At 38.3% G+C, this 18,461-nt stretch overlaps 1 protein-coding gene across 1 annotated transcript in view; it reads left to right on the forward strand.

Moving 5' to 3' along the window:
- The first annotated feature begins 6,503 nt into the window (after positions 1 to 6,503).
- LOC131364958 (dedicator of cytokinesis protein 2) overlaps positions 6,504 to 18,461 on the forward strand; it is a 115,154-nt gene continuing 103,196 nt past the window's right edge. Inside the window, exons 1-10 of the mRNA XM_058408462.1 lie at positions 6,504 to 6,663; positions 12,331 to 12,414; positions 13,266 to 13,306; positions 13,413 to 13,468; positions 13,600 to 13,696; positions 13,866 to 14,014; positions 15,930 to 16,065; positions 16,307 to 16,464; positions 16,716 to 16,797; positions 16,984 to 17,116. Coding sequence (XP_058264445.1) covers positions 6,621 to 6,663; positions 12,331 to 12,414; positions 13,266 to 13,306; positions 13,413 to 13,468; positions 13,600 to 13,696; positions 13,866 to 14,014; positions 15,930 to 16,065; positions 16,307 to 16,464; positions 16,716 to 16,797; positions 16,984 to 17,116 — 979 coding nt within the window. The 5' untranslated portion in view covers positions 6,504 to 6,620. The remainder of the gene's footprint in view (positions 6,664 to 12,330; positions 12,415 to 13,265; positions 13,307 to 13,412; positions 13,469 to 13,599; positions 13,697 to 13,865; positions 14,015 to 15,929; positions 16,066 to 16,306; positions 16,465 to 16,715; positions 16,798 to 16,983; positions 17,117 to 18,461) is intronic.

The following is an 18,461-nucleotide window of genomic DNA, read 5'->3' on the forward strand; positions in this document are numbered from 1 at the left end:
AAACTCTTCAGCAGCTGGAAACCTATATCAGGCAAGAATGGGACCAAATTCCAACACCAAAACTTCAGGAACTCATAACCTCGATGCCCAGACGTCTTTAAACTGTTTTGAAAAGAAGAGGAGATGCTACACCATGGTAAAAATGCTCCTGTCCCAACTATTTTGCGACCTGTAGCGGGCATCAAATTTGAAAATAGCTCATTTTGTGCATAAAATTATAAAAATTTCTTTTTGCAAATAAAATATTGGCCCATGTGATTTGAAATTCTTTTAGTTTTTATTTTATTCAAACTTAAAAAACGTCCCAACATTTCCGGAATTCTGGTTGTAAATATTTACATTTAATGCTGTAGAACATTGGTGAAACAAATCATTTACATTGTCGCAGTTATAGACAGTCTTTCCTGCAACAGTCTCTCTCTTTTTGCCAAAAAAAAATGCCTACAGCACTATTTTTAGGAGGTGCAGAATTCCTAGCTGTGGCCTTGAATGAATGCTTGGTGAAATCATCAAGCTTTGTAGGATCTCTCTCCACAGTGGCCTCTCAGCATGTTCAGTCCTTTGTCATCTTAAGATTGGATTACTGTAAGTTCCTGGCAGGTCTTTTCCTGTGTATCATACAACCTCTCCAACTGATCCTTGTTAAAGCTGCAGCTTGTTTTCAGTCTCTGTTTGTTCTCCTGCATCACACCTTTGTTGCCATTCTTCTACCATCTTTCTGTCTACAGTATTGGCTACAGATTTAAAACACTGATGCCTGCCTACAGAGGCAATAAAAAATCAGCCTTCACTTATCGGAGAGGATTTACCACACCCCAGTTTGCACTATACAGCCTTCCCCTATCTAACACCGCTTGACTGGACCCACCATCCCTCAAGATACAAGAAAGACACGCATCATGGATCTTCCCTGTCCTTAACTTCCCCTGTCTGGACAAACAACTGACTCACTGGCTGTCTTCAGATGATGAATGAAAACCGCCATCTTCATTAAACAGTAAATACTGAGCACTAACAGAACACACAGACAAAAACAGGGGTTAGTTTGAAAGAATTCTTGGACCCTGACTTTTTTGTACTAGCTAGAGAATATTTTAATGGAGACTGAAATACATTTTAAGAGTCAAAATCCACAAGAGCCTGGTTAAAGCCTGGAAATCTGGTTAAAACGGGTCTTTACAGTTAAATCAGTTAAGTCATTGTGTGACAGTATTGTTATGTGGCAAGCCATGTGACAAAAATGTCAGTCATTGCAGAAACATAATTTCCCTCAAGTATCAAAAGTCTGAAAAGTCTTACTCAGCAGAGCACATGCCTGACTCTTAAATATAAATGTACCAATCAGTGTCTGCTAAGAATAGAACCAAACCTGTAACTGCTGCTATTGCCACTTAAAATGTCTGCTTGTACAGTGATGGCTGATTATGACAATCACACAGCACACAGTCTCTAATGCATCATAACAGTGGCATAGAATTTATTTTGAGAAGGATCCGGAAATTCACTAAAAAGCTGTACAATTCTGTGCTCTGGAAATTTGGGTGGATGCCAAACAGCAGTAGTAGCACAGCTTACCAAGTCTTTACATATAAATGATATTTAATAATGTAGAAAACGAAACGCGTTTATGAGAATGCCACTGATAAGTATTATAATAACATGCTAGTAATATAAAGAAATAACGATGATGTAGTGCAAATTCTGTACATTGTGATTGGAAACATACTGTAAATAACCAGTATGTATATTCAACCCAGCTAGGGTTAGAAATGAAGTTGTATTTGATTGTACCTGGTTATGGATACTAATAAAGCTCATTTGAATATGTTCTAGAAGAATCTGTTCAAGTTTGTCAGTTGCGTACTTGGGAAACATGTAACCAACAAACTTTCAACAAACAAGTTTGTTCTGTAAATTGCAATAGGTTCAATTAGCGTATGTTTCCGCCCTTACGGATGAAAGCGTCATTGCTAATTAGTTAGAGACAGAATGGGAGGAGTTTTCTTCCAGTGAGTAGTGATCCAGAGCATTGAGGGAAAAGTTTAGAGTTTGCTTCATTTGTTGTTTTGCTGTGTGAGAAAGGAGGTGCTCAGTTTGAGACAGATGGGAGAAATTTTTTTTAATTGCTAACCCAGCAATTTGAGTATTTTTTATTTTCTTGCAAGTGTTTGCTTTTGTTTTTTTCTGTAATTTACTTTGGATAAGAGTTTGATTGAGTTTAATTGTTTCCGCTGAAGTTGTGTAGCTCAAAGGAGGAGACATTTTGTTAGTTTGTTTATTTTGTTATTAGATGAAAGAGTGTTTGAACAAATGGAGCATTCATAATCTCTCATGCTCTGAAATATCTACGGAATGTAGGAGAAAACGTTGTAGCAGTGCTGAGAAGCATTGCATTTTACCCGGTCTGCAAGCAATTCGAGGACATTGTTTGCTTCAACCTTGTTTTGTTTTAATTGCTCTTTTAGTGTGAAAAGACCATTTGTGTTTTCTTAGGCCACAGCACACCCGAGCTAGGTCTCAGGCCTACAACAGGTTGGAGTTGTGTGTCTGGTGTGTGTGTGAGTGGCCAGTTTAGTTTAATGGCTATGACAAAGTTTGTTTAAATGTACAGTATTTGAGTTTTTGCATATAAAGTATATAGAGCTGGTAAGCGATGCACACGCACCCGGCCATCCATGTGATGTAAAAGAAAACTTGATTCATCAGACCAGGCTACTTTCTTCCATTGCGCTGTGGTCCAGTTTTGATGCTCATGTGTCCATTGTTGGCGGTGTACAGGGGTCAGCATGGGCACCCTGACTGGTCTGCGGCTATGCAGCCCCATACGCAACAAACTGTCATGCACTGTGTATTCTGACACATTTCTGTCAGAACCAGCATTAACTTCTTCAGCAATTTAAGCAACAGTAGTTCGTCTGTTGGATCAGATCACACGGGCCAGCCTTCGCTCCTCACGTGCATCAATGAGCCCTGGCCGCCCATAACCCTGTTGCTGGTTCACCACTGTTCCTTCCTTGGACCACTTTTGAAAGATACTGACCACTGCAGACCGGGAACACCCCACAAGAGCTGCAGTTTTGGAGATGCTCCGAACCAGTCGTCTAACCCTCATAATTTGGTCCTTGTGAATCTCGCTAAAAATCCTTACGCCTACCTATTTTTCCTGCTTTTAACACATCAACTTTGAGGACAAAATGTTCGCTTGCTGCTTAATATATCCCACCCACTAACAGGTACCATGATGAGGAGATAATCAGTGTTATTGATGTCACCTCTCAGTGGTCATAATGTTATGCCTGATCGGTGTATAGTGAGTATAGAGTCGGAGGCGTTATATATATATATACATCTATGTTTGTTCTGTCAGTGTGTGTGTAAAAAGACTTTGGTGTTTTTTAAGTTTTTATGGTAGACTATCACCCAGATGAAAGGATTTGAACGTAAATGCATTTGATTTGAAGGCATGATGTATTAGTGTTGACCTTTCTGTAGTATAGCCAGTGCTGTCATGCAGTTGTCTAACCAGCTACCTTTTTCTTAAGTGGTTGGTTTCTTAATGTTAGTTTTCTCATTTGTAGTAGAATTTATTCTCCCATTTTATGGGAACTTACTTAGTGAACTATCTAATAACAAAGTGTAAAACAACAATTAGCAGTTGGCTCAACAGAAAAGCTTTGAGATTGATTCTTGAATCCAAAGATCATGAGTTGGAATCCTGATGATGCCGCAGCTGTGAGCTCATGCATGCGAATGGATAGCTCTTTCCTCTGAGTGTGTTAAGTAATACCTTGAATGAGCAGCAGTTAGAAAACAAGAGTTCGTCTGGGTTCATGTGCCTTACAGGGAGCCTGTGATAGCCTGGGGGTGGTGGTAGCTCAAGTGGTTAAGTGGGTTTTTGATCAGAAGATCAGGGTTCAAGCCCCAGCACCACCAAGCTGCCACTGTTAGGCCCTTGAGTAATGCCTCCAACTCCCCCTGCTCCAGAGGCGCTGTATCATGGCTGACCCTGTGCTCTGACCCCAACCCTCCATGTATGGGATATGCGAAGAAAGAATTTCACTGTGCAGTGTATAATGTATATGTGACAAATAAAGGCAACTTAATAACTTAGCCTTCACCCTTCTGGTTAGTAGCTGTTGTGTAATAAGGGAGAAATCCAACAGTTGAAAGTGAACCTACTTTTAATATGGTAAAAATTCCCTCAGGCCCCCAATTCACACTGAAACTACTACTGGTTAATCACCTGAGAGAATAATTAGCATAATGCAAGAGTCACCTCCAGGCAACACAACAGTGGTATACAATTCAACACAATCAATCAAATAACCCAACTCTATCCAACTGAGTTAAACGGATATTATACAAAAGGCAGAATCCTACCATACACAAAGAAAATAAATGCAAATATAAAGAACTTAAAGTTCCTTAGTAATAACTGCAGTTGTGGGAAAATCTGAGGTAGAAAGGTGCAGAGTGAGTTTGGAAAACCAGACAAACACGTTTTCATCTCTTAAGCAAAAGAAGTACACCATTATGTGATGAGAAGAATTATAAGCTATGACAATTCAAACAACTCAGTTCATTCATTCATTTATCCATCCATCCATCTTCAGTAACTGCTTCATCCTGGTCAGGGTTGTGCTGAATCCAGAGCTCAGGAATCTGTGACCAAGGCAATAATACTTACCAGTCTATCACGGGGCACCATGCACACACATTCACCTTTTGTTTCAGACTTTAGGAGCAGTTTAACATAGTCAGTTCACCTAAAACATGGACCTGGAAGAAACCCACACAGACCCACAGAGAAGATGTGAAATTTTGCACGGACCTCAGTTCAGGATCAAAACCGAGTACCCTGTTTTGGATTTCTTTTCATTGTGCAAATAATAATAGGTGGCATTGAGTAAAAGCTCATTTGTGTGTTATGATGAAGGCCTACTGTATTTGGGCCTACTTTTTATAATTAGTTGTACATGTGTGAAATTTCTTAAATTGCTGACGAAACAACTGTAAGGGGACAGCGCCATCTCCTGACAGCTTCTGCACCTCTGCTTACGCAGTGCAAAATTATTGGCACACTTCCAATCCATGCACTGAAAATGACAAGCAATGAATCAGTTTTTTGACGTAAACAATTGCATCAATCTATTTTGCTTTTACAACAAAATTTTATTTTAGTTGCTTTTGTATTTCTGGTATTTCCTCTCAAAAATGTATGAAGCAAAATTAATTCCACATCTAGAGAATTTTAAAGACTTGGTCCTCCTTTGAAATATAAATTTTTTTAGACATATTTTTGTTTTGAAAAGTCTGAGACAGTTGAGAATTCAATGTTAATTTGATTATATCCCACACACACACACACACACACACACACACACACACACCTCTACTCCCTTTTCATGAAAGTGTTCCCTTTTCAAGCATAAAATCTGCTGAATCTTTTTACTACTTATTAATGCTTGCTTAAAGTCAATAACTTTTAGTATTATAGCAGGATAATTGTAACACATGTGCATTAATACTTCTTCCGTAAACATTGTGCTGGATCTAGAGTTTATCCTAGTAACACTGGGTGAAAAATGAGAATATATGGCACCCTGAACACACACTAAATTGTCTGTAGTGAGTGAATGAGTATGTGAGCTATTGTGCCCTGCAGTGGGGTGGCCTTGTGCTCTGGATCCACAGCTCCATGCAAGTCCTGTGTAGGATAAACAGCACAGAAAATTAATGATTGAATATGTTGTATTTGTTTGAAGTGTTTGCTGATCTTCCTGCTGGCAGTTGTATGCTATTAGATGTACAGAACATGACATTATGGACCGAAACATAATCTCTCTAATATAAAATTTGCAGGAATGAATCAAATTGCATAAAATTGTAAACTAGAAAAGGCCCTTTTTAGTATTGCTCCACTTTAAAATGGGTCATATTGAACCTATTGTATGCTGTAGGCCCAATAATCCTTCATACTTCATGTGTTCCATTTACTGCTTTTGGCAAACCAAGGTCATTAGTGAGATTTCTGTCCCAGGCCAGCTTCCCGTTGTTCCTGTAAGAGTATATACAGAGGCTATGTGATATTTGTTGACTCCACTTATTCATATTGCTGCTCTCGATCAGGCGTATGATAAAGGTCTCATTTGCATTTGTAGCAGGATTTATACAGGAAGCTGCAAACATATCTCTAAAGGGAACCCAATGTTGTTAAGAGTGCTGTCTGTGGTCACAGACTGGAGTCTGCAAACTGAAAATGAGAAATTTCAGTTACTAAGACTAAGGTTATTGCCCCGCTTTACTGGAAATCACCTTGGAGGAAGTTAACTTTCAATTAAACAATGCTAAGGAACATGTCTCCGGTTCTAACAGAAATGATATGGTTTGGATTTTGCTATACAGTCTGACGTAATAGGTTTATGCTCTTTGAAGAACAGCATCATGGGTAGAAGTATATAGAATTGAAAAAAGGAAGGAAGAGTGAGAGGGAGGAGCATGACGCTCTTGTTCTCTCATACACTAACCAGAAAAAGAGACAGGACTGAGTAAAAGAGAGAAAGAGAGGAACTTGAGGCGTGCAGAGACAGACAGAGACAAAACATTTGTCTGGCTTCAACATGTCTCCCTGGATCAGGACCACCAGTGAAAGATATGGTGTTGGTATGTGTTTAACTATTTCAGGCATGTAGTTTGAGGAGTGTTTTTGTGTGTATGTGTGAATAACGGCCTTCAGATCAGTGTCTGTGGATGCTTACTGTGCTTCCTGCTTCACAGGATGTGGGCAGGTGTTGCAAACTAGATAGATTCACAAATCATTATTTTTGTTAAGAGTCATGCAGCAGATATGAAGCTTACAGAAATATTTGGAAACTGATTTCATCTTGCAAAGTGGAACCATATAGGTCTAGGGTTACACTAATGCTGTATGTGCATAGCGCTCGGCGTGTGTGTGCAGTTCAACGTATCGATTGCTCATCCTGATGGCAAATTTTGCAGTTTGACTTTAACGTTTTAACTAAAAATCTGACTATTTTTTTGGTGCCTTTGGAGAAACCTGCATTGGTAGGATTTGCATCTTAATAGCAGGAAACACTACAGCCTAGTGAGCGTAATGATTTATTTATTTATTTATTTATTTTTATCTTTGCACTGTACCCAGCCTTGGTACAGAGTCATGTCTCCTTTTCCGCTTTTTAAAGGCAACATCTACAAACCACTTCAACAACCTGTCAAAACCTTTTTAAAGCTTAAAAGTACTGATAGCTCTGGTCACGTGATCTGATAGCCGTTTATATCTGTGTTTATGTGGTCTCACATACACACACACACACACACACACACTCATGCACACATGTACACACAAAGGAAGTTAAGAAGAGAGGAAGTAAAAAGTGAACTAAGAAGTAATACAATGTGTGTGTGTGTGTTTGTATGCTGCTTGTACTCTAAACATGTAGGCAGTGTTTTTTTTTTTTGTTTAGTTTATACATGATTTATTGTAGAATTCATTTTAAAGTGACATATAGAGATAGGAAACTGATCTGAAACATGTGGCCTGTTAATGCTGGCCATATTTCTGTAACATGAATGTCACAGTATGGCCTAATGGCTCATTCATGAAAAAATTACAAGGATAAATCCGACAATATTTGTACTTTTTTTCCACACAAATGGATTTATCTTCAAAGGAAAACCCATTTCAAACCTTCTGAGATGACCGAAGTGCTTGTTTATAAGCATCTAAAATTTGAAGGTGTCATCTTCAACCACTAAAATTGTGTGTAAGGTTATTCAGCAGAGTGAAAAACGTCACCAAATAAAAGCCAACTTAGTTTTATATCAGACTTACTGTGATAAAATTATAGTTTATACTGACTGAAAATGTCTGATAAGTTTACTGGAAAATGATGAGTTAGTACATGCCCTCATTGTTAGTGCATCAGGAAATAATGTGTACAAATGAACCACCTTTAAATCATATGAAAGGACATTAACAATGGTAATAGATACGTGTAATAATTCTGGTATTTAGTATCATGACTAATGCAGTATCAGTTAACAGGTTATATACAGTACATTTCCCTTTGTACACATTATAGGCTAACCAAAGCTTTAGGATATTTAAGTAACTTTTTGCAATTTGTAATGTAAAGTCAGTATCACTCAGGCTCAACACGATAACATGTTTCGGATCGAAACACTTCATTTGTGTGAATTTATAAAAATGGGTATGATGATGAAGTCACAGGTGGTTGAAAAACAGTGAAGCACACAGGAAGGATGTGTCGAAGCATTATTTACAAAACACTATTCTAAGCTGTTTGATAGCACTGGGGAAAGGGTTAACAATATGTATACACTGTATTATTTGTATTTGTAGTATATCCTGTGTTGGAGTTGAGTGTAGAATTGTGTGTATGCTGGAAAACCAACATTCAGAAAACGTACATTATAGACTACAGCATGAGCATAGCATGATTGCAAATAGACTTCACAGTGTAGATGATCTTTATTAATATTTTGCAAGCTCTAATATTGACAGAATGAGCTAATGATGTTAATAGTATTAAAGCTAACACTATTATTAATGGATAATTATACTGCACATGTCTCAGAGGCTGTTAATGTGTACCCATGATTATTTTCTGATGCAAGGCATTATTCGGGGATGTATTATTTCATCAGTATGAATGCATTAGTTAAATATATAATTTGTGAAACTTGTACTAAAGTTTTACCATAACAGTAAGAATATTTATATTTATTATTTGAGGTTCTAGTGTCATTCTCTACGCTGTAAATGTTCCCAATTTCAAATGCTCCCAATTTCAGCCAGGTTTTCAGACAACTGTCAGACCTGCTTCTGTGTCCAGTTCTTGGCTCCTGCTGTGTCCAGTGTTTAGATACATAGTTTGAAGTTCATACATTCATAATATTATTGATTCTGGTTTTTGTTTTTCACACATGATATGCCATAGAGATTATGAGCCTTACTAACCTAGCAACCATGTGTAAAACACTTACAGCCTCTACCTAGGTGCTTGAAGAGTGTGTTTAATGAACTGAACACACTGTGTCTTTTAACTAGGACGGTACATGCAGTACACCTTTAAATGTTTACTCTTAATTGTATAACAAGTCCACTGTACCATAATGAAATTATCGTCACTGTCCCAGGTGTATAAAACATATAAATACATTTAAAAGGTTTTGCGATGTACCTGTAAAGGTACTTACCCAACACTAGTGACAAAAGAAAATAATGATTTTTTAACACTACTTTTTTCCCCCATGTACTGATGTATCAATGCAAGGTGAATTCACTAACATAATTTGAAAAAAATTAGGAACAACTAAAGTAACGTAAATGTCGTTAGATTGAACTAAATACCACTAAATAAAAACTATAAAGTACATTAAGATAGATAATACACAAGATAAAAAGCTAGAACTGCAATGCAGTACCACCCCTCCAAAAAAAGCTAAAAACAGTGCCCTAATCCTAACTGAAAGCTTGATCAAAATATCATTCTCGATTTGTCTGGCCACCTCTAAGCTTCTCTGACAGTTGGTACCATCTCCAAGCAGCATATAAGCTAAATGCTGCTTCTCCATGTTTGGTTTATATTGCCTAGCAGACAGATCCATTGGCCCTAAGCCTTGTAGTGATTTATAGACAGTACTATATCGGGTTGATGTGATCCATCCTTTGGGTTGAGTGAGAACTCTGGCACTCTTCACTGCCAGCTGAATTTTGTATCAGCTGAGAAACTTTTAAGGTTTGAGCGCAGTTGAAGTTAACTTTTTACTTACCATCAGTTTAATAGTCTGTAGTGCAGTATTTCCCAGCTTGGACACTGAGACAATTCCCTGCTGATCCCATCATTATTATAGAAGTAAATTTTGAAGGACTGCATCATTTTCTGATGGGCTGGCCATCAATACAAAACATTACGTTAAGTAGCCTTTATTTGTCACATACACATTACAGCACAGTGAAATTCTTTCTACACATATCCCATCCTTGGGGTCAGAGGCCAGGGTCAGCCATGATGCAGCATCCCTGGAGCAGAGGGCCTTGCTCAAGGGCCTAACGGTGGGGCTTGAAGCCAGATCTTAACCACTTGAGCTACCACCATATATTAGGCCTCAATACATCTTATGTAAAAGGAACAGGATTAATATATATTTTTAAAATGTTATTCTTATCATTTTAAGAGAAGTTGAAATGGTGGACTAAAATATTGTTTCTATATGTAACAAACTAATTTTGTTTCTGAGATTTTGAGCTTCATAAATCACCCTCTAGGGATTTTCCTCTCTATCAAAATAGACATTATGACTAACACACATCTACTACATTTTGTCATTTGTTAATACAAAAATTTATTTAATCAAAAGTACCACAATTTCCCCACTAATCATCTTGTCCTCTGCAGATACATGGGTAACTAGTACTACTGAGGCATGTTAAAATATTTAAGTTGAAGTTACAGTTCACACCCAGCTGTTGAATTTCCAGTATACTGTACCTACTTCTAAAGAGAAAGTCATGAGATAAAGTTCAGTTTTTGTGGCAATGTGGCCAAAGCTCTCCACTCCAAGCTCACACTCCAAGCTCGATTATTTCTAAATGCTTTGTGGAAAAGACTCACAAAATAGTGTTTCGTGTTAGCCCACCATGCAAGTACAATGTAATTAGCATATGATTTTATGTAGTGTGCATCTATTTATATATAGCTTCCTTTGTTTGGACCAGAATCATTTACAAAGTCCTTCTTCTACAAAGTTGATGTTTGTATAAGATGGAGTATACTGTCATTAGGTATGGAGAGGGTTGTGTGTGGAGAAAGACTCGACAGTCAGGAGGAATTTAGGCTGAATTCATTTTGTCCATGTTTTTCAGCACACTTTCAAAAAGCTCAGCAAAACAGAAACCATCCCAGGTTGTTTGCCTGCTTGATTGCCTAGCACAGATAATCGATCGGATTGAGAATTAGGGAATTTGGAGGCCAAGTCAACTCCTTGAACTCTTTGTCATGTTCCTCAAACCATTCACAATAATACACCAATGAGTCTTAGGTGACAATATAACCCTGACACTGGTTATAGGTAGGTAATAACCACTGCATATCAGGAACACCCCCAAAAGACCTGCTGTTTTGGAGATGCTCTGACCCAGTCATCTAGCTATCACAATTCGACATTTATCAAAGTCGCTTAGATCTTTACACTTGCCCATTTTTCCTTCTTCCCATGCATCAGCTTCAAGAACTGATTGTTCACTTGCTGCCTAATATATCTCACACCTTGCCATGTGCCATTGTAATGAAATAATTACAATGATAAAGGTAGATGAAAATAAATAAGACAGTATTTTTTAAATACTTCTTAACATTTATGCAAATGTGGTTTGATCTAAATAAATAGGTGTATGTAAATTAAAATAACTTTCATATGTTAGAATGAACATGTTTATATTACTGTGAAGCCACACTTCAGAGAAAGGATTTACAGAATAAAAATATTTTTTCTCGTTGTACAGTATAGAATGTAGCATGAATCCAACAATTATTCAGCTATTTTTGAGACATTTATCTGTTATATTGTTCTAAACATGGATAGGATTGAACATTTAAGATGACGGCCTGGTTTCCTCCCACATCCCAAAACATGCCGATAGCTGAATTATCTAAGATAAACTTAAATTCAGGTTTGAATGAGTGTGTGAATGTGTGTGCATGATGGCCTGTGATGGACTAAGGTCCCATCTGGTGTGCATTTCCAGCTTATGCTCGGTATTCCCTGGATACACTCCAGATCGCTCCAGATACGCTTCACACTTCGACTAGGATAAACTAATGACTGTGTGAGATTGAGAAATTGTGATATTTAGTCCTGTTTAAAATTCAGTATGATTATCTTTTCACACGGGTAATTGGGGTTTTTAAGGGTCATAACAGAAATGAACATATATGACAATCATACAGAGTAAAGTATTGCATGACATAATTGTGTCAAATGTTTGCAGAGCTCAGCCTTCTTCAAAACTGCTCGATTTCAGATAACGTCATTAGATGGACATGAGTGGACAAAAATGCTGAAATAAACACATTTCTGATACGTTTTATTACTACAGTGTAAGAGAAGGTGTTATATGCAATTTATCAAGAGATGACTGATTTTATTTCTATCTGTAGTGACTCCTCTTCAAGGCTATGTAGGTATAGGTTTGTATTTGTAGCTTGGAGAAGCAACTTTCTCTATACTCTGAAAAACTAATTTACTTTCTTATCTTTAATTCACTTTCTCACTCTTTCTTTTCAGTTAAGTGGAATTTTGCAGCAAAATCAGAGAAGCAGCTGTCTCTTGCTGTGGGTGAAACAGTGCACATAGAGAAAGCATGTGAAGGTAAGACTGTGATTGTGGGATTCTGCAGGACTAGGACCCATCATACAGTATATTAAGTTATTTGGATGTGAGATCACTCTGTCAGTTTCATATACATATTTTCTAAAGGTTCAGTTTTTTTATTTTGTTGGGTGAAGCTATAAAAGTGCAATCCACTATAACTAGGTCTCAGAGAAAAATGGGGTTAAAAGAAATGGGTTTTAATCATGAGATCCACTGCTCCAGCCTTTTCTGTTTTAAACACTGATGGGGACCTGCATATTTAGCATCATAAACCCATCCAATAACACTAAAAAGAGGCTAAACATCTGACATTTTAAGGTTTTCATGCTAAATGAGCCATTACTAAGAACCAGAGCAGCAAAGTGGCAGTCTTGGTATGGTGTCTTCTAAAATAGAAAATTAGATCTATGGTCTCTGCTTAAAAAGTACATAAAGAACCAGTCCTGGGATCCCCGAAGGTCTGTGAAGGATAAACAAGATTTTGTTATGGTAATTATAATAAATTATTATTACCAATAAACATTAGAGCATTTGATCTGGTTACTTAAATTGAATGGGTGTTATCAGAATCTTAGTAATTAAGTAATTGTTAAGTTGGTCTTTAGGTAAAAAATAAATGCAGTATAGATCCAATTAATAGACAAAACATGTTTTAATAATAAGCCCAATATTTCAATCATTAAATTATGATCTAATTTTTCTTAAACGGGGGTGCGGTTTGTTGTTAATTTTGTTTTTATTGTTGTGTGGGTTCTTGGTTGCAAAAGGTTTGCAAACAGCTATTCTAAAGCTTCATCCAATATTTTTGGAAAAAATAAAAAATGTATAAACTGCTGGTGATATTTCAGGTTGGTATATGGGATATGTGGCCCGGAACAAAGAGAAGAAAGTAAGTGGATGTTTGTAGTTTTCATAATTAGTTTTAAAAATTCATGTCCTGCATCTGATTCACATCTAAATGAAACCCCACGTTATGTAATTTCCCTGTACTAAAGGGCGCCTTTCCTGCAAACTTCATTGAGCTAAAGGAAGTTATCATTGAAAAAAGGGGGTGAGTGACTTCCTATTTTTATTCATTAGTCAGCACTAATTCTGTTTCAGTTTCTGAGACCAGAATAAGAGCCTTTTATTCCCAAGTGTATAAGAATATCAAATTTACATTAAACACTTTACGCTTGATAGAAATGAAGAGGAAGTGACCTCGGCTGAAATGCCCCTGGTGAAGGAAGTTACTACCACACTGAGGGAATGGGGCAGCATCTGGAAGCAGTTATTTGTGGTACTGTGCGATTTTTCTGTCTTAGTGTGTGTACCTGCATCTTACAGGCATGTGTGATGTGTGTTAATATCTTCTCTGTAGTTCCTCATCCTTAATCACTGATCAATTTTATCTCATACGTACATCTACTTCCTGACTGAACAGTGGGTTTTTTTTAAACACACTGCAGGTCAGTAAGAAGGAGAGATTCAGCCAGGTGCAGGCACTGATGTGGGATCTGATGGAGTGGCGTTCTCAGCTGCTCTCTGGCACGCTGCCTGGAGATGAGTTTAAGGAACTCAAACAGAAAGTCACATCTAAAATCGACTATGGAAACAAGTAACGTGTTCCTTTCATGTACTCCTGTGCCTCTGTCTGGCTGTCAGTTATTATTCATTATTCTAGAGTGTATAAAGGAAATATTGACAGTGATTATTATATAGGTTTAATTACTGTGCTAAGCAACAGGAGTGACATGGCCTAGTCAAAGCCCTGAAAATGACTTCAAATATCCATTTATAGTATCTGTCATTTTTCCTGCAACAGTCATTCTCTCACATAATACTTGAATTTACATTTATTTATTTAGCATTTGGAAATATGAGCATGAGGAAATATAAACAAAGCAATATGTCAAGCAGAGATAGTACTGCCATATAGGAGTGAACAGAGTAGAGGTGTTGTGAGTCGAGACAAGTTAGGGGTTCATATAAGTGTTAATATCGTTATTGTGAAAGGGTATAGCCTGTAAGCTAGTCTGAAAGCTTCATTAGACATATCTTGTACAATAATGGTTTAAATAACAGATTACAATCATAACATATTACATAGAATGCCTAGTGTTAGCTAACTTACTAGGAAATTTGGGTAACAGTCTAAGCATACTTTCCGCTTAATGCTACCACCTTAATGCTACCAGATTTTGCTGGCAAGCTTATAGTAAACCAAATGTTAGTTATTTTGCTAATACTAGGTGATAATTTCAGATATAAGCCTTCTAACAGTATATAAGTAGATATTCTCCGAACATTAGAGTTTGCTAGTGAGCTGGGCCAGTGTCTCATATGTCTTTTACTGGAAAGGTAACACTGGTTAAGCAACCTTCTTAGATGGTAAAGCTTACCCTAACCCTGAGTATCTTAGTTAATGTGCCTGATCAGGATGTTCCAATTCAGTTAAAATACTCACTTCTAAATAGCCATTGTTGAAAAGAAATGATATACCCCTTCAAACAAAACCTGATTTTATCAAATCTATAACTTGAATGTCCGTTTTTAAAAGATGACTTGCCCTTCAGAGCCACTTATTGATTAGAATGTTGACTACTGAGATAATCTAGCATGTTTTGGATAATCTCCCTTTGATTAAAGTACATTGGGTATAATAAACTAATTGGTCATAATGATTACTGATCAAGCTTTAGCAGCATTATAAGAATAAGACAAGTAAAAACAAGTGGAGTGTGTCATTTCGTGTGTGTGTGTGTGTGTGTGCGTGTGCGCATCCACATGCAAGTGCAAATGTACACATGATGTGTGAAACCACATATATATGTTATAGGGGTGTAACAATCTGTATCTCTTTAGTGCTCTATATATTCATATCTATATCTATATTTGGAGTTAAACCACTACCACTAGAAATGCCAACATGGTTTGTGTCTGCATGGTTTGCGACATGACTTAAAATTCTAAATGCCTGAAATGCAGATGCACACAGGAAGAATCCAGCTCACATTATTTTTTTGTATTCATTTAATTTTGTAGTCATTCTTTGTAGACTTTCTAACTAATTTATACAGTTCTACTTCTCACAATATAAACTGATTTAAACTACCGTGATCTTGATCGGGGAGGTGCTAAGGATGAATGAATGACCCTTGTAAATGCATCACACAGCAATTCACATTAATGAAGATAGTTACAAACATTGCACACACAAGCTTCATATCTGATGCATTAAAATAAAGCACTCCTATTCACACAATATGTTGTTGTATACTACAAGATCCCAGTCCCCTATGCACACTTCTCAACCGACTGGCTTTCTCTATTCAAATCTGTATTTATATGCTTAAGACATTTCTGTTTATTCTGAATAATGTGCTCATATTCATTTACATTCCTAATGTCTGTGTAAACACTCTGGGCATTGGTTAAATTACTGACCAGACCAGTTTTACAAATTATTATGGTTCTTTTGGGCTTATATATGTGCCACTCTGATCCTCACTTTACTTTCTCCTCCTCTGCAGGATTCTGGAGTTAGATCTGGTAGTGAGGGATGTGAACGGTAATATCTTAGACCCTGACAATGCCAGTGTTATTAGCTTGTTCAGAGCTCACGAGGATGCCACTGCAAAGATTACTGAACGTATCAAAGAAGAGCAGGTCAGTGAGATTTCGACCAATCTGTCTGTATTACACTGACGCCATTACTTATTTCCCCATTGAGTTCCCCGCCATAAGATAAATGTGGCAGACTTGCCTATGTTAATGTATTTAAACTGCTGCCACTCAAACTGTACTAAGCCCAATCAGGATGTGATTGATGTGGCTGAGCCAGACTATAGTTAGAGAGACAATAATGTAAATGGCTGCACCTTACGTTTACTCTTATACACTATTACAGTCTAATGTCCAGATGGATCACTCTGGAGTCTCGGCACGGATCCAGTCCTCTCCCACACACAGCCTCTACGTGTTCGTGCGCAATTTTGTCTGTCGCATTGGAGAAGAATCCGAGCTCTTCATGTCTCTGTATGACCCCCTCAAACAAGTGATCATCAGGTGCGGCTCTGATTACAACTTCATCTGCTGGTCTTCACAAGGCTGTCTCACACAGCGCAGCTTCATCACTGCTATTGTCCTCATCACTGTGCATGCACTGCCTGAATATTGTAGGCCATCCATCCATAAAAGAATAACTTCCTTAAGAAATCTAGAAGCTTCTCAGTGTATACATATTGCAAAAATAGCCCGAGCTTTACACATGCCATTTGCAAACTTGTTACATGGCTGACACATCTCATTTTCTCTAGTGAGAACTATCTAATAAGATGGGGGGATAAAGGATTTCCTAAAGATGTTGAAATGCTCAACAACCTGAAGGTGGTGTTTACAGTAAGTCAACACTAGAGGGAAACCTCATACCTATTAGATAAAATGTATTATAGCACACTATAAAGACAGCAAAAAATAAAAGAATTATACTTATATTGCCTACCTGTACCCTTTCTGCTACAAGTAATGGCCTCTTTTTCCTCTCTCTCTCTCTCTCTCTCTCTCTCTCTCTCTCTGTCTCTCTAGGATTTAGGGAACAAGGACCTGAACAGAGAGAAGATTTATCTCATATGTCAGATTGTACGCGTTGGCCGTATGGACCTTAAGGAGACTCATAAGAAATGCACGTTAGGACTGCGCAGGCCGTTTGGGGTTGCAGGTACACAGCTGGAGGCAGGATAGAGTTTATATGGCTTAGGGGTCAGTGAATGCAGAAGGACACAGGATTAGCCAAGAAAAGTCTTGTTGCAGAAGCAGCATACTGTTTTTAGTGAGAGATTTTTTTTACAGTATGGCTTTATGTTGAGAGTAAATTCAACTAAGACATTTCTGTGTTTGAAATGATTTGGATACACTATATTGCCAAAAGTATTCGCTCACCCATCCAAATAATCAGAATCAGGTCTTCCAATCACTTCCATGGCCACAGGTGTATAAAATCAAGCACCTAGGCATGCAGACTGTTTTTACAAACATTTGTGAAAGAATGGGTCGCTCTCAGGAGCTCAGTGAATTCCAGCGTGGAACTGTGATAGGAGGCCACCTGTGTAACAAATCCAGTCGTGAAATTTCCTCGCTCCTAAATATTCCACAGTCAACTGTCAGCTGTATTATAAGAACGTGGAAGTGTTTGGGAACGACAGCAACTCAGCCACGAAGTGGTAGGCCGCGTAAACTGACGGAGCGGGGTCAACGGATGCTGAGGCGCATAGTGCGAAGAGGTCGCCAACTTTCTGCAGAGTCAATCGCTACAGACCTCCAAACTTCATGTGGCCTTCAGATTAGCTCAAGAACAGTGCGCAGAGAGCTTCATGGAATGGGTTTCCATGGCCGAGCAGCTGCATCCAAGCCATACATCACCAAGTGCAATGCAAAGTGTCGGATGCAGTGGTGTAAAGCACGCCGCCACTGGACTCTAGAGCAGTGGAGACGCGTTCTCTGGAGTGACGAATCGCGCTTCTCCATCTGGCAATCTGATGGACGAGTCTGGGTTTGGCGGTTGCCAGGAGAACGGTACTTGTCTGACTGCATTGTGCCAAGTGTAAAGTTTGGTGGAGGGGGGATTATGGTGTGGGGTTGTTTTTCAGGAGCTGGGCTCGGCCCCTTAGTTCCAGTGAAAGGAACTCTGAATGCTTCAGCATACCAAGACATTTTGGACAATTCCATGCTCCCAACTTTGTGGGAACAGTTTGGAGCTGGCCCCTTCCTCTTCCAACATGACTGTGCACCAGTGCACAAAGCAAGGTCCATAAAGACATGGATGACAGAGTCTGGTGTGGATGAACTTCACTGGCCTGCACAGAGTCCTGACCTCAACCCGATAGAACACCTTTGGGATGAATTAGAGCGGAGACTGAGAGCCAGGCCTTCTTGTCCAACATCAGTATGTGACCTCACAAATGCGCTTCTGGAAGAATGGTCAAAAATTCCCATAAACACACTCCTAAACCTTGTGGACAGCCTTCCCAGAAGAGTTGAAGCTGTTATAGCTGCAAAGGGTGGAC

This window comes from Hemibagrus wyckioides, linkage group LG14, assembly GCF_019097595.1.
Source record: "Hemibagrus wyckioides isolate EC202008001 linkage group LG14, SWU_Hwy_1.0, whole genome shotgun sequence".
Lineage (NCBI taxonomy): Eukaryota > Metazoa > Chordata > Actinopteri > Siluriformes > Bagridae > Hemibagrus > Hemibagrus wyckioides.